The sequence below is a fragment of the Artibeus jamaicensis genome, unplaced genomic scaffold (assembly GCF_021234435.1).
Source record: "Artibeus jamaicensis isolate MK-2021 breed Jamaican fruit bat unplaced genomic scaffold, CSHL_Jam_final contig_1998, whole genome shotgun sequence".
NCBI lineage: Eukaryota > Metazoa > Chordata > Mammalia > Chiroptera > Phyllostomidae > Artibeus > Artibeus jamaicensis.
In genome coordinates this window covers 2,444,001-2,465,279 of record NW_026521407.1, presented here as the reverse complement: position 1 = coordinate 2,465,279, position 21,279 = coordinate 2,444,001, and the positions used below count along the sequence as shown (strand labels likewise).

The 21,279-nt window shown below is 58.4% G+C and overlaps 3 protein-coding genes across 6 annotated transcripts; all 3 read left to right on the top strand.

Annotated features, from left to right (window-relative positions):
• Positions 1 to 1,643: 1,643 nt before the first annotated feature.
• HOXB9 (homeobox B9) lies at positions 1,644 to 6,727 on the top strand. The gene is made up of 2 exons (XM_037149935.2): positions 1,644 to 2,252; positions 4,876 to 6,727. The coding sequence occupies exons 1-2, from the start codon at positions 1,736 to 1,738 to the stop codon at positions 5,109 to 5,111; spliced, it is 753 nt and encodes a 250-aa protein (XP_037005830.1). The 5' UTR covers positions 1,644 to 1,735; the 3' UTR covers positions 5,112 to 6,727.
• HOXB8 (homeobox B8) lies at positions 2,166 to 15,576 on the top strand. 4 transcript variants are annotated; one of them, XM_037149937.2, is made up of 4 exons: positions 2,166 to 2,252; positions 12,657 to 12,883; positions 13,167 to 13,641; positions 14,440 to 15,576. In XM_037149937.2, exons 3-4 carry the CDS (start codon positions 13,218 to 13,220, stop codon positions 14,745 to 14,747), a joined length of 732 nt encoding a protein of 243 aa, XP_037005832.1. In that variant the 5' UTR covers positions 2,166 to 2,252; positions 12,657 to 12,883; positions 13,167 to 13,217; the 3' UTR covers positions 14,748 to 15,576. The 4 variants fall into 4 exon arrangements, with proteins under 4 accessions (XP_037005832.1, XP_053512934.1, XP_053512936.1 ...); XM_053656959.1 differs by lacking the exon at positions 2,166 to 2,252 and adding an exon at positions 10,125 to 10,242; XM_053656961.1 differs by lacking the exon at positions 2,166 to 2,252 and adding an exon at positions 10,475 to 10,493.
• Positions 15,577 to 16,103: 527 nt separating this feature from the next.
• Positions 16,104 to 20,386, top strand: HOXB7 (homeobox B7). Its single transcript, XM_037149944.2, has 2 exons — positions 16,104 to 17,391; positions 19,537 to 20,386. The coding sequence occupies exons 1-2, from the start codon at positions 16,992 to 16,994 to the stop codon at positions 19,788 to 19,790; spliced, it is 654 nt and encodes a 217-aa protein (XP_037005839.2). The 5' UTR covers positions 16,104 to 16,991; the 3' UTR covers positions 19,791 to 20,386.
• Positions 20,387 to 21,279: the final 893 nt, after the last annotated feature.

The window sequence follows — 21,279 nt, the reverse complement described above, 5'->3', positions numbered from 1 at the left end:
CGCGTGTGCGGAGGTGATCTGCAGCCTTCTGCACGGGCAGAGTGGTAAACGGCCAAAAAGATAAAACATCAGATTAGAATGGCCCTACTTTTGTTCAAATAATGGGGCTGGAGACAGCCTATTTTTTAAGGACTCAGGGTCGGGGAATGCCGAGAAAAGCTTCCCCTGCCTGCCCCTCAATGCAACCCGAGGAGCACCGGGTCTGTCCAGGGGCCACCCTCCCGGGGCGCCCACACCACAAGAAGTGACTGCGCCCAGGGCCGAAGCGGGAAGAGCAGAGATGAGCCAGGGAGCCAGCCAGTGGGATTCGGGGAGGGGGGTGTGGATCCCAGCTCGGGGCCGGAAGAACTGATACCAACAGAACAGGGGATTTGGAAGCTGCGGTGAGAGAGGCGCGGGAGGGGAGGCCCAGGATGAGCAGGAGACCGACCCCCGCAGGCTCACTGTCTGTGCTGGCGCCCGGCACTGGTGTTTGGAAATCTTTCCGAGTGACGGTGTCAGGTGAAAGGAGCCGGACAAGAGAGGCGAGTGGCTCAGTCCTCACTGGGCTTCCCGCACCTCTGCTCCTCTGACACCTTAGGGGACGTGCCCTTAGTCCTTTGTCAGTTCAGCTCCCCCATCTGAGCGATTCTCAGGGCCTGGCCTGTTACTCAGCGGAGGAAAGGAGAAATGGCTGTCCCCTTCACCTCATACTTCCTTTCGGCCAGGGCCAGAGAGAGGCCCAAGACATTTAAAGGAGCTTTGGCTAGTTGTATTAAACTCAGAGGCTCAACTTTCCAGGGCCTGATGGATCCCTTTAAACTCACGAAGGTTCTAGGTTTAGGACAGCTGAAGTTTAGGACAGGATTTCTGGACATTCACCCCCTTACATCACCCCCCTCTCCTCTCTCAGCCACTGAGGGGTCAGGAGAAGATCCCGGGCCCTTCACCCTCCTCAAACGGTCACAGGGAGCCCCCTTCAGAAAAGGGTAGCGTCTCAAAAACTCCCAACTTCTATCCCCCATTATTTCCAGTGGATCGCTGCTGCGCAGTTGTTTAATAAACATTTTGTGTCAAGGGGACAGAAAAGAGGAAGCGAGGGGCCCGCGGGGTGGCGTGGAGGTGCGTGTGCGGGGGTGGGGGGGGCAGGACCACTTCCTCTTTAATTGCGCTGTGGGCCCCTCTGGCTGCTCCCAGGCTGGGGCGCTCTCCCTCTCAAGCCCGCCTGGGGAGAGGGCTCCGCAGCCCGCGTCCCTCCCGAGGCAGCCCGCTGCTCTCCCTCCGCCTCTCCTCCTCCCCCGCCGCCCCACGTCGAGAACCAGCCCCCCTTCCTGCAAAAGGCGGGGGGACCGGGAGGCCGGCTGCTCCGGCTGAGGTTACGTGGCCGCCCGAGCCCTGACGTGATAGCACATTGCATCAGCATAAAACAATCCATCCTCGATATGGAATGCGGTGCGGACGCATGACAGAGAGCGCGCAGCCCCCGAGCCCGATTGATTTATGTCGGAGCTGACGCTTTATCAGGCAGTCGGAAAAACTTTGACCAATCATTTTGCAAGGAGCGCTGAGCCGGGCTGCTCCACTGTACTTTGTTGGCTGAGAAGTTGAGCAGGGGGTGGGGGTGGGAGGGTGGGGGGCTGGGGGGGGTCGCGTCCGAAAGCCCTCACACCGGTCTGGGCGCCACCTCTCTCCCTGCTTGGGCGCCGCCGCGCGAGCGCTTCCCTTCCCCCTGCGAGCGCCCGGATAATGTCTGAGAATGTCCATTTCTGGGACGCTTAGCAGCTATTATGTCGACTCGATCATAAGTCACGAGAGTGAGGACGCGCCTCCAGCCAAGTTCCCTTCCGGCCAGTACGCGAGCCCGCGGCAGCCGGGCCACGCGGAGCACCTGGAGTTCCCCTCGTGTAGCTTCCAGCCCAAAGCGCCGGTGTTCGGCGCGTCCTGGGCACCGCTGAGCCCGCACGCGTCGGGGAGCCTGCCGTCCGTCTACCACCCCTACATCCAGCCCCAGGGCGTCCCGCCGGCCGAGAGCAGGTACCTCCGCACCTGGCTGGAGCCCGCGCCGCGCGGCGAAGCGGCCCCGGGGCAGGGCCCGGCGGCGGTGAAGGCGGAGCCGCTGCTGGGCGCGCCGGGGGAGCTGCTCAAGCAGGGCGCGCCCGAGTACAGTTTGGAAACTTCGGCGGGCAGGGAGGCCGTCCTGTCTAATCAAAGACCCAGCTACGGGGACAATAAAATTTGCGAAGGAAGCGAGGACAAAGAGAGGCCGGATCAAAGTAAGTTATAAAAAGTGAGGAAGACCGAGGCCGAAGGCCAGGCGAGGGGGGAGGGGACGGGAGAGGCAATAAACTGCGGACAATGTGAAGGGGAACCGCGGCGGTGGCCGGAGAGCGAGCCGAGAGGAGGGAGGAGGGAGGCGGGCAGGAAGCAGGCTGGGTGCCCCGAAGGGAGCCCGAGGCCGCGGGAGGAGCGGCGCCCCCACGGCGCCGAGTCCTGCAGGGACCTGGGGCGCTGGGACCCTCTCGCTGCTCTCTCGGCCTCCCTTCCCCCCACACTCCGGGAGACCTGGCTGGAAGCTCGGGGAGACGCTGGGCGGAGAGGGGAGCTGGCGGGGCCGGGGAGGCTGCCAGCGAGGCGGAGTGCCCGCGCGGGCCAGGGCGGGAGCGCAAGGGGCTGCCCGGGCCCGCGCGGCTGGCAGAGCTCCCCGCGCCACGCTCAGACCGTAAAAGCCGGCCAAGGGGAAGTGGGAGGGGGCTCATTAGGATTTTATTTGCGATGCAACAGCTTGGCGGAGGACTGAGCCTAGCAGATCTCGCGCAGTAGCGGCTGAGGGTCGGCCGCCGGCGTTTGGAGGGGCGGGGAAGCCCAGGAACCGGTGACTGAGCCCCCTCCCCGGATGCGCCGGCCCCTCCCCGGAGCCTTCCCCCGGCCTCCTCCTCCCCTCCTTGGCATCCCCTCCAGGGCTGCGGCTTCCTTTTCTGCAGCGCCCCGCTGCTCTCCACAGGGCTCCCTGGCCCCAGCCCGTGCTGCCCGCCTCGCAGGGAGTCGGGAATCTCTCCCGAACTTTGGGGCCGACAGCCAGAGGGAGAAGGAGAGATCCCAAAGGGACCCTGGGGAGAGGAAGGATGGGGAAAGAGGCTTGAGGAGAGCTAGAGAACTGTACCCTCCGACAGCAGTTCCATATCGTCTCCCAACTCCTCTATAAGCACCTCCGCCAGGAACCCAGGTCTGGCCGGTTTCCTGGAGGTGCTGCTGGCCGAGGGTGGTGGTGGTGAGTCTCGTGTGTGTTGTTTTCAAGGCTGAAAAGACAGCGTTGGATGGGGGCTCTTTACCCCAACCCATAACCCTCGGGCTGGTGGGGACAAGTCCTCACCTGGTCCACTTTTTGGAGAGTGGGGGTCGGATTTTTTTCCTCTCTCCTTGACTGGCCAGATTTCCCAGCAACAGAGGCGGGGCACAGGCCCTTTGGGGCACCCCTACTGCCCCTCTCCCCTGAGGTCCCTGTGGGGTCCCACCAGCCAGGTTGGATAATACGGGCTGGCATTTGAGTGCCACCGATTCTTCCCAAACCCTCCCTGCTCACACCCAAACAGACCCCCGCCCCCACCCTGCAAACCCCAAACTGCCTGGAAAGCCCATTACTGCAAGGCAGCAGTTTGGTGAGAATCAATTATTAACAGTTTTTTTCCTCTTTCATATTTAATGCGAATGTGGGTCTCATCACAGGCACTCACATTAAGGAAATAGTGCTGCAAATCGGTAAGACATGGTACTCAGTGTAGGAGGAACCAGGTTATTTTTTAAAATAATATATTCAGTGCTTTTCTTATTTGGAGAGAAGGACTCGAGCAGAGGGTGGCTATTATTTTGAACAGCTCTGCTTTATTTGGCAACTTTTCTTGAGTTCCAGGGTAGGAAGAGAGACAGTGAGGGCGAGAGAAGCCTGTGCATATTTTTATGTCCTCCCCCCCACCTTCCACTCAATTCCCCTTTTCTCAGTTCCCCTTCACCACATGGAGCTGCTTGGAGTTAGGTGTGCTGTGAGTGACCTTCTGTTACCCCCACATTGTCCATGGCTCCCTGCAATGGGACCAAAACATTCTTGCTTCCCGTTTCCCTGAACTTGCTTTAACCAAAATGTGAGCTGAGCAGGAGCGGAAAAGGAGAGACTATTGCAACCATAAGTTATCTGTGAGTCCCTGGTGCTCCCTTGTCCACAGACCGGAGTTGATGAATGGTTGCAATCGGGGCTGCTTGTGAATTGGAGTGCGCTGGGTGTTTGTGTCTCTGAGCTTGGACCTGTGTTTGTGGTATGTGTGTGTGGGGGGAGGTGTCTACACAGACACACATGCCTGCTGCCATGTGGCCAAGGGACTTGAGCTTGTGACCAGGGCACAGCATCCTGGGACTGCACTGAAGGGCCAAGCTGTCTTGTGGCTGTGGCTGAGCAGAAGCTCCCTCTCCTAGCCCAGTCCTTCTCTCACCTCGCAGACCTGGAGCCAGGGCCCTTCAGGTCAGCCACCCCCCCCCCATTGGCCCGACCCATGGTGCGGGGAGGGGTTGGCCGTGCTGAGCTCTGGCCTGAGTCCTCACCATTTTGGAGTGAGTGTAGGAAGAGACTGAAACAGGCCCTGAGGCAGGCAAAGCTTTGGAAGCGCTGAGCAGCCTGGCACATGGCCGGCTCCCTCCTGTCCAACTAACTGCTCACCTGGACATGTCTGTAGCAACTCATGGCTCGTTGCTGGGGCCCCTCCTTGGAACTTGAAGGCCCAGGTGCCCCTTTCTCCAGTGTAAGATGGGAAGTGGAAACCAGGGCCGTGCCTTCTTGGAAGGAGAACTGGAGGGCCCTGCACCCCTACCCCCTTCCTTTCTTTGATTCTATCGCTGCTTCTCTTTCAGCCAACCCTTCTGCCAACTGGCTTCACGCTCGCTCTTCCCGGAAAAAGCGCTGCCCCTACACCAAATACCAGACGCTGGAGCTAGAGAAGGAGTTTCTGTTCAATATGTACCTCACCAGGGACCGTAGGCACGAAGTGGCCAGACTCCTCAATCTGAGTGAGAGACAAGTCAAAATCTGGTTTCAGAACCGTCGGATGAAAATGAAGAAAATGAATAAGGAACAGGGCAAAGAGTAAAGATCCCCCCCCCGACACACTTCCCACCCCTTTCCCACCTCACGCTTATTTATGAGTGACGGCCCCAAGGCCAGTGCTGTCTGGGATACACGCGAGTGCGTGGGGAAGGGAGTCTTGCTCTTCAGAGTCCTTTCCTGCCATCTAGAGCCTCTCTCCTTCGCTCTGACCAGCCCTCCCCTCCCTGGGCCTCAGGAGGAAGTTTCGTTAATTTAGAAGATAGATGTAGTTGGTTGCTAAGGAGGGGGTGGGCCACAAGGAAAGGAAGACCCTAGTCCAGTCCCTCGCGATCCCCTCTAATTTTTGTGGGAAGCCCCAGCCCCTGGCTTCCAGCCCTTCCCGTCTTCCCCACACCTATCCCAGAGTCACCAAGGGTCACTCCAACTGCAAACAGCCCACCAGACGCCCGCATGCCTACGGCCTGGAGCCTGCACCAGTCAAAGGGGAAAGCTCACAGCCAACACTCCAATGAGGTGACCTCCCAAGGGCACCTCAGATCCGTTAGAACAGCCAGAGGACCATCAGGCGAGATCCTACCCCTGATGCAAACACACAGCAAGATGTCTAGAGACGCGCCTCTGACGGAGGCATCGCAGCCCAAAGGACTGAATATGGCAACACCAAACCCACAGAACCCTCTACTCTGCCCCGCCCGACCCAAGGGCAAGGGGCCTGCTGAACGCAGCCCCCAAGCGGGTGCGCTAGAAAGGGCAAGGAAAGGCAGCTGCGGTCTTAGCAAGGTGTTGTAGGTTTTAGGGAGGTATTCCACACGCATCCACACACGTGTTGTCGCAGGATCTGTCTAATGCTGCATGTTCTTTTCCTCTCCCGACAAAAGGGGATCCGATCGCGGCTCGTAAGCCTTGACAATGTTGTGCATCTGTTCACCCGCGCCCCGCCTGACAGACTGTAGCTTCTCTCGCTCTACACCGGCCCCTGCATTCTTCCGCATCCTCCCAGCTCTGAAGTCATCTCTGTTTGGTCAAGTCCACCTTGCACCAGCGAGTCAAGCCGCCCCTTGTAGAAACCCCTCCACCCTCCATCCCCTGCTAGGCCGACCCCGCCGTAGGCAGGACAGCCAGGGCGGCAGAGTCCCACGGAGCATTTATTGAGAATCGATTCCCGAGCTCCCTTCCTGGGTAAGTTGTGGGGGAGTGAGAGAGCGAAGCCTCCAGCCAGTGGCATTAGGCGTGTTCCTCCTCATCCTGCCCACGTCCGGAGGAACCCCTGGCTTGGCGGCTGCCCGCCCCAGCGCAGAACGAGAAGGGCCCCAGCTGCCCGCCTTTGCTTCCGGCGACACGGGCCTGGATGGCGATCTGCGCGGCTGCCGAGCGCACGCTTCTGGGGGACAGTCCCGCGTGCAAAGGAAAGAGGCGGAATGGCCCCTAAGCATCAGGCCGAAGCTCACCCTCTGCTCCCCTCCCGCCCCCTGCTCCCCAACCTCTCCAGCCCCTTTCAATTCCATGGACTCTTGCTTCCGCGTCTCCCGCCCCTGCAAGGGGACATTCCAGTAGAACTTTTTGGCTTTGTCGGTGGCTGTCGTGAAATTGTGCTGTGTTTTGTGATTTCTTTGGGGGTGATTGTCTCGCCTGTCTTCAGTTGTCGCTTATGTAGGAGGGTGGTGGGTGGGAGTGGGGAGGGTAAGGGGCCTAGAGCTCTGATTGTTTTTGGAAGAAAAAAATGAGAAAAACAACAAAAATATATATATCACTCTAGAAAACAAATCTCTCCTGTGTCTTATTCTGTGCTGGCCCTCCTCGCCTAGCCAGTGGTAGAGATCCTAGTTCCAAGTGGGTGGTGTGAGGAAAAAAGGAGAGAGGCCCCTGTGCCCAAGAAGTTCCTCCTTAGACCTTTGCTGAGCGGGCTTCCTGGAGGAGCCGACGGAGCCGGAGCCTCCCGGCAGGAGAGCTGGGAGACTGGGGGGAGAGGAAAGGGAAGATGGGCAGCTGGGAAAGGAAGTCTGGTCTTGCTTCCTCCGAAGTGGCACTGGGGGTCCCCCCACAGACTCCGGAGTCAGAGGAAAGTCAGGGCCAGCCATGCAGCTCCGGGAAGTAGTTACTCTCTTGGGGGTAGAGCGGGGAGGCCAAGAATGTCACCTTGGTGTGGCCACTTTAAAACATCAGGCAAGTAAGGAAGGCAGTAACTTTTTTCCTCCCGCTTTTCCCCGAGAGGCAGGGCAACTGGGTAGGCAGAGGCCTCTGGAAGGCTGCGCTCTCCTTTCTTCCACTCCAGGGGAGTCCCACCTGGAATTTGAGGTGCCAGTCTGAGCCAAAGGAAGCTGCCCTGGTTTAAAGCGGGTGGAGGAGGGTAGGGGCGGGAAGGCCGCTCCCAGAGGCGGAAAGAGAGGATTGAATGTGGAACAGAATTGTCCCAGGAGAAACATCCCCATCCAGCTGGACCCCAGAGCTACACTCCACTGGGAGAGGTGCCTTTCTGTACCTCTCGGACTGTGCTGTCCCCACCCGGGCTCCTCCGAAGCCCACTGTTCTCAGGCAGCGCTGCCCTTTGCATCCACGCTTTGGGATTTGGCTTCTGCCGGGCTGGCGCTTGGGAACCCGCTTCCCGCCCCCTGGAGACTCCCACCCCGCTACCCCAGTGTGGCCTGCAAGGACCCTGCAGTCCAGGTAGAGGTAGGGGCAAAGCGTAACCTAGAACCCGAATGAAAGGATCCTGGAAGCGAAAAGGCCAGGCCTACCCCTCTCCAGCGAACGAAAGGGTGTACCAATCAGAGACCGAGCCGGGGGCTGGAGAAAGTGGAGCTCCGGGGTGTGGTGGGGCCCGGCACCCCAGCCTCCAAGGGGTCCATTCCGGGTAGAAAATGAATCTGGCTTTAGAGCCTGCGTAGACTGGGTTCCCCAGCCTGGGCTCCCTGGAGCCAGCTGGGGCTGCGCGTGGCGGAGAAGGCCGGGCTCAGCCCAGAGCAAAGGCCGAGAACCAGGCTGGGACCTGCAGGGTAGGGGTGAGGGCGCAGGGGGAAGCCTCCAGCGGCGTCTGGGTCCTCAGCCAGTGGAGGCTTCTTTAAAGACAAACAAAGGCGAAGATGCGGAGGCTGGGAAGCCGGAGATGGGGAAATCTGCTGTCATAAAAGAGAGCGAGATATTCAGGGAGGAAGACCGAGAGAGTGCGAGACAGAGAAGCCGGAGAGGAATTCAATGCCGTGTGCGCAGCAATAAAAGAATATGACCGCTATAAAAGTTTATAGCGTATAAATTTCTGAAGGTTAAGAAACTGAACAGCAGCAAAGCAAACAGTGAGGGGAAACTTTCCGGAGCCGAGAGAGCCGCAGCTGGGTCTGGGCTCGGGTCTGGGGGTGGGGGGCTGTCCACAGCCCCCACCTCCACCGGCCAGTGACTGGGCTTGGGGCTTCCGGGGCCCCAGGGCGCAAAGAGGGAAGAGGGAAGGGGGGACAGAAAACACTTTGTTGTCGCACATGTTTTAGAGAACGCAGTCGGGACCCTTGTCTTTGTTCTTCACACCCCCTCCAGAATCGGACGTCATAAAGAAGCCCCCTGCACACACACACACACACACACACACACACACACACACACACACACACGCAGGTCCGGCGGGGCCAGACGTCTGGGCGCAGGCAACCGCCCGGTCCTTTTCCAGCCCCACTGCGCCCTCAAGGCCTCCTTTCCACCCCCCACCCCCACCGAAAAGCCCAATTGTTTCTCCTCGGAATTTGAAACAATCGTATTCGTCTGAAAGGTGCTCGGCTGCCCCTTTTACCGGCCACGAACGGCGCACTGCTCGGCGGTCTCCGCCAGAACTTCGGGTCTTGAAACGGGGCGCAGGAGAGCAAAAACCTTCGGCTTTTTTATTTTCCTCCCTCCCCACCCCCTCAACCTTTTTTTTTTTTAGCTTATCTTCACGATTGTATGAACCATTTCCCGACTTCCGATGCATTTTCTCTCGCCTGCTCTCGTTTCCCTCCCCCTTTTCTGCCAATCGTGAAAGTTTCTCCCCGCCGGTCGCCCGGTGGCCGCCGCCCCTCCGGGAAACTGGCCGGGCCCGGGAGGCGGCGCCTGTTCTCGGGGCGGCCGCTAGATGGCAGCCGTGCTCCACGCGAAAATCCCGGGAGCGGCGGCGGCGGGCGCCGGCGGAGGCCCCTCGCACCTCGGTCGGCCCAGAATCTACGAACTGAGCGCTACCAGAAGTCATGAATAATTTGCGCGTAATAAAAATAGAAGCTTCATTATGGCTGTTTCCCCCATTTTATAGATTTCAGATGTGCTCGTATTGCCCCCCTCTCCTCAAATGGTCAATTTTCTGAATTTCCCCCAGGAGGAGGGCTCGGCGCTGCTTATCCACCCAGGTTCTGGGTGCGGTGGGCCAACAAATGCATGAGAACGGGGAATAATAGTAGTAGTAGCAATAATAATAATAATGATGATGATGATAGGAATAACGGGTCTAACTAAAAGAGGGGAATTGGTGCGGGGGGAGTGAGAGCTTCCCGGGGAGGGGGCCACGGGGAGGCCCGCGGACGCGGGGGAGCCCGTCAGGTGAGCGGGGAGAACCGGCAGGAAAAGGTCGGAGGAAGAGGAAGCTGCGGGGAACCTACCGCCCGGACCGGCGGCGGGAGAGGGAGCCGGGTGAGCCAGCCTGCGGGTGGGGCGGGGGTGGGGACGGTTTGCGGGGAAACGGATCCGCGGCCCGGGTGGGGGTCGGAGGCGCCCGTGGGCGGCGGCGGGGCGCGCGGCGCGGGCGCCTTTGTAAGTGTCGGGTCCGGGCTGGGCGCGCGTCGGGGGGACCCGGGCGCCGGGCAGCGCCTCCGGGAACGGCGAGGTGCGGGGAAGCTCCGGGGCGTCTTCGGGTGGTTCTGCGCCCCCGGGTTGAGCCGCAAAAACTTGCGCGGTTCGCGGCCGCGTGGAGGGGCAGGAACGGCGGGGGCGGCAGGGGGCTCGGTTTTCCCCGCGGTCCGCGATTGCCGGGCGTGCGCTCGGGTCCGCGCGCCAACGTGGGCCGCGCGGTTCGCTTCCGAATTTTGCAGCTGGAGGCCTGGGCTGCGGGAGTTTCTCGTTCTGAGACCCGTGCGCTGTCCGCCCATCGCCCCTTGGATTCCGCATCTGTTTCCCGCTGGCCCAGTCCCGTCCGTGCCCCTCCTCGGGACAAACCTGAGCGAGAAGTAAGTCCCCCCGCCCTAAAACTAGCCGGGCCGCAGCCTCTCCTCTCTCCGCCCAGGAGCAGGTGCGAAGAGGCCGGCGGAGTTTCTCAAGTTGAGTTCCTCTAATAAATCTGCGCTCCGTTGGGTGTTTATAAATTATCTCCTCGCTCGTTCTTGTTTTTCCTTATAATAGAAACATTTTCCTTCCATCAGGAATTTCTGGCACGGTGTAGGGATGATTTAGAACAAGCCATTGAATTTCTACCTCACCGGTGAGTCCTCAAATCATGACCATAAAATCCGCCGCACTTGATAAAAATGTTCGCTCCGGCAACAACTTAACTCGCCCTTCCAGTGCCTCGCCGCCCTCCTAGATCGGGGCTGAAGATTTGAGACCTCTCCCTCCTTTCCCTCCTCTCTCCCTCCCTCTCCCGTTCTTCACATTCACTTTTGAAGGGCCAAGTGGCCGCAGTGGTAACTTCCCCTTAGAAAGGCGGTGGTTTCATTTTTACAAACGTTGGGGTGAATCCGATCCCCAAAAAGCACTCTTCTGAATACAGACCAAACCTCTCTCCTAACTGAACAGTTAATCGAATGTATCTGTAAAGCCCCCACTTTTGTTGCTAGAAATTTTCTCTCCTCTCTCTCCCTTCCTTCTTTCTTTTCTTCCCTTCCTTTGGCCAGGGAGCTCCTTCCGGAGACCGTTGGTTCAGACCCTCAGACCAGGGCCTTCCAAAGCCTAGTCACCACTGTCACTAGGCCCGACAGGCCAGAGAAGGCCACCGGCCGGAGAGCATGGCACCAGGTCGGCTCAAAACGGCGGGTCTGTTTCAGGCCCAGGTCCTCGGGTCTGGAGGGAGAGCTTAACCGCAGGCTGTCAGGGGGGAGGAGAGAGAAAACAGGGTGCTCAGTGGCCTTGCTGCATCTCTGTCCCCTCTACCCCAAGGTTAGTTTAGGCCATGTCAGTGGCTCAAAGGACGCTGAGAGCTAAAAGGTGTTCCCTTCTCACACACCATGCGGCCACTGCCGAGGGCAGAGCAGGGCGCAGGACAGCGGGCAGCCAGGCCAGGTGCCAGGGCCTCAGTGCCCAGCAGTGGCCCCCACTTCCCTCCCATGTGCTGATGGTTTCAGCCGCTCCCTCTCACCCCAGGATGCTGAAGGCCGGCCTGGGAAGGGTGGGGGCCAAGTGGGCTTGGTTGCTGGGTCCCCAGGTCTGGGCGCAGAGGTGGGGCAGCCCGACTGGATGTCATCCTGCTGGTGGCATCAGGCCTCTCTCCCATCAACACAAAGTTGGTCCCCCAAGGTGTTGACTGGGGCCCAAGTGCCTTCTAGAGACCTCCTCCCCATTCCCGCACTCCCCAAAGCGAGGCTGGGCGACGCTGCAGGATCCTGGGGTGCAGGGGGACTGTGCTCAGTGCCTCCCCCATTAACCAGAAAGTTTCTCCTCCCCGCCCCGGTCCCTGCTGAAGCCCTCCCAGACCCCTTCTCCAAAGAAAACCCGTGCTTGTTTGTCGAATAGGGGAAAGCCGGTGAGCGGCCTGGGTGGGGCAGGGAGGGGGTGGTTGGGGGCTCCAGAGAGGGGGTGGGACAGGTGCTGTCACAGCTGAGGAGGCAAAAAATCTCGGAAAAGTCACCGTTTGCGCCGAAAAAAAACCCATAATCGTTTTCATTTCGGCTTCGTCACCCCCACCGTGCTGCAGCCGGGCGGCGGGGGCGATCGAAGCTGCAGTTTTATAGCTGTAGAGGAAAGAACTCGTAAAATGCTAACAGCTTTTATGCGCTGCGGCATAAACAACAACAGACTCCGGCTTTATTGCGTTTTATAGTTTGTTAAAGAGTTTACAGCCGTTTTTTGGGGGGGCCGGTTACCCAGCCAATTCCCCCTACAGGATAGTTAAACCTTTATCAATAATAAGGAAATTGATCATTAAAGCTTTAAATATGACTACCTCGTTTGTTTGAAAATATGTTTAGGAGAGGAAGCTGTATGATTTGATAACTTGTATTAAAATACCAATTACATTTATAGGACCTTTTAAAACTCGGCGCAATTAAACCGTGTTCTTTTACATTTTTCCGAAGCGACCCTGACATTTAAAAAGACTCCAACTGCCTCGTTAAAATCACGAAATTAACAGCGTGCTTACGCCCGGCGCGTTGTGTCTGTGTGTGTGCGTGGTTTTTTTCCGTGACTCCCCCACATCAGTCTTTGGGGGTGGTCTGCGAAGGTATTTGATTTGTTGTGAGGCGAGAGATATCTCATTAATGTAGGTAGTTAAACAGATTTAATCCGTATTCATTCTCTCTCACCCCCTTTCCTCTCCCCCTCTCTCTCCCCCTCTCCCTCCCTGGGTGTGTGTGTGTGTGTGTTTTTTCCTTCCCCTCCTTTTCCCCCCCTCGCTCTCGCCTCACTCCCTGGCGCTCCCTCGCTCTAGCTCTCTCTCTCGCTCGCGCTCTCTCGCTCGCACCCTCGCTCTGCGTTCTGTCCGGGAGGAGTACGGAGAAGCCAATAGGATGCGGGGTCTCTAATGGATGCAAATGATCATGAAAAGACAGTGCAAAATATGAAACAACTCATTTGCAGGGAAGTAAATCACCGAAAACTGTTTATGAACTGGCATCCTTTCTTCGAAATGTAAAGCGAGGACCTCTTTAAGTGGCGGTATATTTTTGTTTGGGGGGTGGGGGGTGGGGGGAGGGTGCGCGAGCCGCGGCTGCCATGCAAGCTTAGACTTTTGGAGGCTTCGCTGTCCTTTTCTATTCCTGGAAATCACAAAAAGTGTGGTGGCTTCGAGATCTTCTTCGCCTTTTCTTTCTTTTCCCTTTTTTTTTTTCCTCCTCCCTTTCCCTCTCCTTTCCTGGCGAGGGTGACTAGGAGCCGGCGAATCCGCGTTTTTTTTTCTCTCTCTCCCTCCCTTTCCCCCTCCCCACCCCCTCCCCAACAGCCCCCAACTACAGCCGCCGCCGCCGCCGCCGCCGCTTCAAAATTCAATAAAATGAGCTCTTATTTCGTCAACTCACTGTTCTCCAAATACAAAACCGGGGAGTCCCTGCGCCCCAATTATTATGACTGCGGCTTCGCCCAGGACCTGGGCGGCCGACCCACCGTGGTGTACGGTCCCAGCAGCGGCGGCAGCTTCCAGCACCCGTCGCAAATCCAGGAGTTCTACCACGGGCCGTCGTCGCTGTCCACGGCTCCCTACCAGCAGAACCCGTGCGCCGTGGCGTGCCACGGGGACCCGGGCAACTTCTACGGCTACGACCCGCTGCAGCGGCAGAGCCTGTTCGGCGCGCAGGACCCAGACCTGGTGCAGTACGCCGACTGCAAGCTCGCCGCCGCCAGCGGCCTGGGCGAGGAGGCCGAGGGGTCCGAGCAGAGCCCGTCGCCCACCCAGCTCTTCCCCTGGATGCGCCCGCAAGGTGAGCTCGCCGCGGGGCGGGAGGGAGACCTGAGGGCCCAAGGCCGGCCACGGGGCCGGACAGGCCGGGGCGCATTTCCTCCAGCTCCTGCTGGACCTGCCTGCTCCGCGCAGAGGGCCTCCCTCTTCTGGCTTCCTTCCTTCCTTCCTTTTTTTTTCTTTCTTCCTTTCTTTTTTTTTTCTTTCATTTTTTTTTGTTTCCCTTGAAGGAGGGTCTCTAAGAGACATTTCCTGAACCCATAAACCCCTCACCCCGCCTTACTTTTCTTCTTCTCCCCCTCCTCTTCCCCCCTTTTACTGTTTTATGGGGGGTAGTGGAGAAAGGGTGGTGGGAGTGGGGGCGCTCAACTTTTGCACTTCTCAATTGCTTTATAGTTTAATTACCCTGAAGAAACTTTTCTTCTGGGGCAGAGGCTCTGGGGGCTTTTCAAGGTGGGTCCATTCGTTCCCATCCCGGCTTTTTTTATTCTTATTTCCCCCTCCTTCACATCCTTCCTTCTAAAGTTTATGGCACTTTTAATAGATTTGAACCACCCCTACCCCACTCTCTGGTGCTTGTTGCCGGGGGAGAGGGCTTCCCCTTCTGGTTCCCTTAAATTCCGTGGCGTCTGATCCCCCTCCCCCCCGCCCCCGCTGACCGCGGCCTCCCAGCACCCCCTCCCCCGCGCGGGGTAGAAGGTCCCCTCTGCCCTTATTATGCTGGTCTCCGAGGCTGGTTCACGAATCTCCCAACCTTCTCCGTCTCTGTCCCCTCCCCCACCCTCCCCTCCCTCCGTCTCGCCCTTTCCCCCCTTCCCAGCAGCCGCCGGACGCAGGCGAGGCCGACAGACCTACAGCCGCTACCAGACCCTGGAGCTGGAGAAGGAGTTTCTATTTAACCCCTATCTGACTCGCAAGCGGCGGATCGAGGTGTCGCATGCGCTGGGACTGACAGAGAGACAGGTCAAAATCTGGTTCCAGAACCGGAGGATGAAATGGAAAAAGGAGAACAACAAAGACAAGTTCCCCAGCAGCAAATGCGAGCAGGAGGAGCTGGAGAAACAGAAGCTGGAGAGGGCCCCGGAGGCGGCGGAGGAGGGCGACGCGCAGAAGGGCGACAAGAAGTAGGCTCCCAGTGGGACTGCCAGGGCCGCGGCCGTCCTCCGTCCGCCCGCTCCCCGGCTGCGCCGCCGCCGCCCCCGCCCGAGCGAGCTCCGGTCCCGCGAGCGGGGCCCGGAGCCTGGCCTCCCACCGCAGCGTCCCCACCGCGCCAGTTCCCGCTAGTGGTAGTATCTCGTAATAGCTTCTGTGTGTGAGCTACCGTGGATTTCCTTCCCTTCTCTCGGGGGTCGTGGGGAGAGACAAGGGTTGTAAGCAAGGACTCCCTCGCCCCGCGAGGGTGAGCGGCTGCGGCTTGGCTGAGCCCCCCCCCGCCCCCGCCCCCTGTAAAAAAGCCTCCTGTGCAATGGTCTCTTTTCCTCTGAACGTGCTTCTTTGTAACGACCGAGGTACCGATTTCTGCTAAGTTCTCCCAACAACATGAAACTGCCTATTCACGCCGTAATTCTTTCTGTCTCCCTCCCTCTCTCTCTCTCTCTCTTTCTCTCTCTCCCCCTCCTCGTTTTCTCCTCCCTCCCTCCCCTCTCTCCCTGCTGCCCTGCCTAGCTCGCTGGCTTTCTCTCTTGCTTCTCTCTTTTCCTCCCGACCTTTTTGGTTTGACAATTTTGTCTTAAGTGTTTCTCAAAAGAGGTTACTTTAGTTAGCATGCGCGCTGTGGGCAATTGTTAAAAGTGTTCTTAGGTTTACTGTGAAGAGAATGTATCCTGTATCCGTGAATTGCTTTATTGGGGGGAGGGAGGGCTAATTATATATTTTGTTGTTCCTCTATACTTTGTTCTGTTGTCTGCGCCTGAAAAGGGCGGAAGAGTTACAATAAAGTTTACAAGCGAGAACCCGAGACTGGCCGGGCCCGCGCTCCTCATTTGCTCCCGGCGCCTTGCAGAGCCAGGGGAAGCCGGTCACCGGCCTCCTCCGCCCGCCAGGCCAGGCCGTGCGGAGGAGGGGGCGGGGGCTGGAGGCAGGTGGTGCGAGTCCCTTGGCTCAGGGGCGCGAGGGGTGAGGGAGGCGGCTGCGCGTGATTGGAGGAGAGAGGAGCCAGGGAGGGGAGCCAAGAGGAACCCCCACCCTTCGCGTTCCGAGGCTGCGTGGCCCTGGAGACCCCGAGACCTGGCCACGCTGGAGAGATGCGCGCTCGGACTGGTCGCTACATCCTCACCACCTTCCTCTTTTGTTTCTATGTGCCCTCTCCCGTGTGTGTGTGAGTGTGTGTGTGTGTGTGTGCGCGCGCGCGCGCGCGTGTGTGGTGGGGTGGGGAGGAAGGTGGCGTGCAGGGCTGCTAAACCAAACATATATATATATATATTTCTTAATTTCCCCCCGGACTCTGGTGGGGGAGCAGGAGAGGTGCGCTGCTCTTCCCCACCTCTTCCTCGCTGGGACTGGCCACCAGGCCCGGATCCCCGGCGAGAGGCTCGCCGCCTTCCTTCCTCCGCTGGCTTTGCCTCTCCACCGAGGCATCCGCCTCCCGGAACCAGAAGAGCCGCGCACCGCGCCGCCCTCCTCTTCCTTTCTCTTCCCATCCACCCCCACCCGTTCCGGGGTTTTTTGTTTGTTTGTTTTGTTTAATTTTTAAGCCTTTTAAGCCACCAGAAAGCGCAGCATTCAACGCCCGTGAGCTGGGTCCTGCGCCTCTAGGACACCCACGAAGCCTGGCTGCTTCCCACCCGTGTGTCTGGGCACCGAGAGCCAGGCTCTCCTCGTTCCTCACCTGAGAGACCCCCGCTGAGTTCCCCCAAAGGCCCAGCCAAGCCGGACTGGCCCTGATTGATAAAGATCTGACCCGCACGCACCCACCCGCCCCAGTGCTGCAGCCCCTGAGTTTGTTTCTCGCTGGGTAACGGGCGGAGAAGGAGAGGTGGGGCGCGACAACGCGGGTCGCTCGGAGGCTGTTTATTTTCTTTTCCGCTCAAACCCTTCCTCTCCAAATCTCGCCTGCAAGCTGCCTCCAGCCCACGGGGGTGGACAGCGGCCCTTGAGCCCCCGGCCCCAATCCACAGGGCTTGGCTTCCCCATTCATTATTGATCATATTTTATAAATCCAACGCCACACAATTTTTTCCACATTACCGGAGCCGTGGGGAGGCCGCCCATCTATTGGTGGAGGGGAAGTCACGTGGGAGGGGGTCACGTGGCCCAAAGAGGAAAAAGGGGGTCCTTTTTGGTGTAAATCTGGACTCTAATTCTGTAATATATCAAGGAATCTCGTAAAACCGACACTAAAACGTCCCTGCCTACAAATCATCCGGCCAAATTATGAGTTCATTGTATTATGCGAATGCTTTATTTTCTAAATATCCAGCCGCAAGTTCGGTTTTCGCCACCGGAGCCTTCCCCGAACAAACTTCTTGTGCGTTTGCTTCCAACGCCCCGCGCCCGGGCTATGGAGCGGGGTCGGGCGCCTCCTTCGCGGCCTCGATGCAGGGCTTGTACCCCGGCGGGGGGGGCATGGCGGGCCAGAGCGCGGCCGGCGTCTACGCGGCCGGCTACGGGCTCGAGCCGAGTTCCTTCAACATGCACTGCGCGCCCTTTGAGCAGAACCTCTCCGGGGTGTGTCCCGGCGACCCCGCCAAGGCGGCGGGCGCCAAGGAGCAGAGGGACTCGGACTTGGCGGCCGAGAGTAACTTCCGGATCTACCCCTGGATGCGAAGCTCAGGTAACGCCGCGCACCGAGCCGTCCCGAGCCGCAGCGGCCCGGGGAAACTCCCCGGAGGGCGCCCCCGCTCCTGCCGGCTGCCCCGTTCCACGTCCGCAGTGCGCCCGGCAGGAGGTGGGCCCCGGGGACGCGGCACCCCCTGGACCGCGACCTGGCCCTCGGCCTCCACCCCCCTTTTTGCTCGGTGCTCTTTGGCTCGCTCTGCTTCCCGGCGGATCCCTCTCTGCCGACGCCGCGGCGCTCCGAGCCCCCAGCTCACCCCCCACTCTTCCTCCCGGCCTTTTAGCTTTAAATATTTATCAGCCAGGCCGGCACGGGCTGGAGACGAGGCCGTTTGTCTTGCGGAGGAAGGCTGGGGTTTGCAGAGAATAGCCATTAAGGTCCTCCCCCTCCCCTCTCCCTTACCCCGCTGGGGATCTCGGCTCTGGGTGTGTCCCCCAGTCCCAGCTTTGATAAGGTCTAGGGGAGGGGGCTGCAGCACTGAGCAATTCTTCCCTCCCCTTCCTTCCCAGCCAACCCTGCTCCCCCATTATTCCCTTCTGGACAATTAGAGGTGGGCTCTAGAGACCTGGCAGGGGGAGGGGGCAGGAGAGATTAGGATTCAGTCTGGGACACAGAGGCAGTGAGGCAGGTGGAAAGAGAGGCGCGCTGAGGCCAAGAGAGATGAGGCTCCTGACCCCCCAGTGAACTTGGGAAGAGCGTGGCAGGAAAACTAGAGAAAAGGGCAGAGGCCGCATGGAAACACAGCTGGCTTCCTCGGGTGCCCTTCCTAGGGCTCCTAAGCACCCTGAGGAACTGGCCAACAAGTTCCAGAAGAGTGAATTATTCCTTCTGGAATAATTCACTGTCCCCTTCGGGGAGGCACTAGGACTTTATGGAGCCAAATCGAGTTAGAAAGTATAGCCCACTGAATTGGTTGCTGCAGGAACCCCAAGAGACCAGGTGTCCACGAGGTTTCCTGACACACCTTCCCACAGACAGCCGTCTCAATGCCGCCCTAGACTCAGGGCCAACCCCCAGGTTCAGAAGGTCCAAGACTTGTGGTCAGAGGCCCCCAGTCCAGCCAGGGTTGAGGCCCAGCTTTTATACCACCAGTATTGGTGGTCACAGTCTCCATTACCTGCTCTGTAATTCAGCTGCCTTTCCAGTTGATTTATCAAAGCCCAAATTTCTCTGCTCATAAACATTTCAACTTGGCTTTTATCTGACTTGAAATTAGGGCCCCCAGTCCCTCCTCCCACAGGCTACTTCCCTCGAGGGCTTTTCCAGTAAACTGCCCCCCAAGCCTCCTCAAGGTTTGGGGCCTAACCTGGGAAGCTTTCATCTGCCCCTCAGCCCCTGCCACCTGGATACTTCCTGTTCCGCCCCACCCCAGGCTGCGGTCTGTACTCTCCTCCTGCGCCTTCCTGGAGGCCCAGGGGTTGCTCTGGAGAGCTCGGCTGTCTGGGCAGGTGGGCAGGTGGGAGCTCGTGGCCCTGTCAAAGCCTCAGCCACTCACTGGGAAATAGGCATCAGAGGGCAGCTGCTCTCAGACAGATGCCATGCTCCAAGGAAACCTGCAAATTCTCACCAACTCCTCATTCCACAACAGGCTGGGGGGAGGGAAGGAGGGGAAGGACGGGACTTGTGAGGGTCCTTTGTCTCCTTTGGGGGGGGGGATTTGGGAGGATAAAGGACTCAGGCCAGACCTAGAGCCTTACTTCAGGGTCATTTGCATGGTTCCTATTGTCCCTACCTCAAAGACCGTCAGAGCCAGCGTCCGAGAGGGGAGGCTTGGGGTCCCTGGTCCTGAGGGTCACCAAAAGATGAAGGTCCCTGCATTCCACATACACCCCTTAGGTGCTGGTCCTTTAACAGCCAGCAGTTTAGATGTTGGGTTCCGAAGCTCTAGGATGGAAGACTTCTTGGCTGGAAAATGGCAATAGTTGCCTCTGGAAGCCTGTAAAACTGTGCCATGAGGAAGGAAGAGGACGGGCACAGGCCGGGACATGGAAAGTGAAAATGTGGTGTAGTGGGAACATGGACCCTTCCAACTTCTGACTTCAAATCACACACAGGGCCTTAGAGAGAGATGGGAACTCCCATGGCTTTTTTCCCCACGCACTGATTGTTTTTTTTTTTTCCCCCTCTAAACACTGGGCCCAGGGACCGACCGCAAGCGAGGCCGCCAGACCTACACGCGGTACCAGACCCTGGAGCTGGAGAAGGAGTTTCACTACAACCGCTACCTGACGCGGCGGCGGCGCATCGAGATCGCGCACGCCCTGTGCCTGACCGAGCGCCAGATCAAGATCTGGTTCCAGAACCGCCGCATGAAGTGGAAAAAGGAGAACAAGACCGCAGGCTCCGGCGCCACGGAGCAGGACAAGGCAGAGGCGGAGGAGGACGAGGAAGAGTGAGGGATGGAGAAAGGGCAGAAGAAGCAAGAGACGAGGAAGGAGAGGAGGAGGAGGAAGCCCAACTCTGGGAGCGGAACCAGGAACTCAAATCAAATAGGGGGAAAACCCTATCTAAGTGGAAAGCAGTTCATTTTTTTTTTTTTTGTAAGGAGAGCAAGTGAAATTTTGCTTTCTTAACACTGAAAAAAATAACTACCTATAGAAAAGTCTTGCCGGGGTTTTGTTTTGTACAATATGGGAGGGACGTCCTCTACCTGTTCTCTAGCTTTCTGGAATTTGCCTCCCCTTTTCTATGTCGCTATTGTCAGGTCTTTGTAAAATTTTGCTGTTTTGTAAGCCCCCTTCTTTGATGCTGTCTCTTGTGGTCTGTGGGTCTGGACTGACGTGTGCTGTTCCCTTGCCCTCCTGAGCCCCCCCCCCGCCCCCCGAGTCCCAGTGGCCGAGCTGAAGGGGCCCTCGGGAGCCCGGAAGACCCACTAACTCCATTGTCCTCTCCACGCACCTGCCCTGCCCGATGCTCTCGCTCCGCCTGTCCCCTGTTCTCCTCTTTACATTCTATGTGTATCTGAAAAATGCAGAAATAAAACACAATTAAAAACCAAACAAACCGATGCTCTGTTTTCTGGGGAAGGGTGAGGGTCCGCCGGGCATCCCAGGCCCCGGGTCCCAGCCTCTGCGGCCGGCCCGCTTCTGCACTGGGGTCTGCTCTCATTCGCGGAGGTCCTGCTCTGGGGGTGCCAGCCAGGGAACCCTGGCGTCACGCACCTTCCCTGTCCTTTTTCTACACACAGTGACACACGTAGATGCACAAGCACACATGTTGACAGGCTGGTGTCACACGTAAACACACACATGGTCACCTACAGTCACGAAGAAACACTCGTGTTCATATACTCACAAGTCCACACCCAGGCATTCACTCACCCCAGCTCCAGATCCAGACACACGCATCCACGTTCACGCACACTCACAAGTTACACATTCACACTCACTCACAGACACGTTTATACGTAGCCACCTACGTTCACACACTGGTTTATAAGCACACAGATTCACATTTGCCACCCCCAAGTAAACACGTCGATGAGCCCACACGTTCAACCGCACGCATTCACAGAACAGAACAAAAAGTAAATGCTTCCAGTTCCACAAACTTTCTCCCCGAGGCCTTCAAGCCCGACCAGGGCCGAGGCCGTGCCGCCAGGGCACAGACGGCCGAAATGCAAAGCGCTGGGCCTCAGACCCAGGACCAGCGGGAGGAAAGGGAAGGTGACCACCCAAATCCACTCCGAATCTCGGGCGCGTCGGGCCGCTGCCGGGCGGCAGCAGAGACCCGGAGAGGCCTCCAACGCCAGGGCGCTGCCGGCGCCCCGCGCGCTTGGCAAATATTTTCCGCAAGAGCTATTCGGTTATTTTATTTCCATTTATTTTAAGTTTCATTTATTTTAATATATATTCTAATTGAACACGGTGACCCAAACAAAACTTT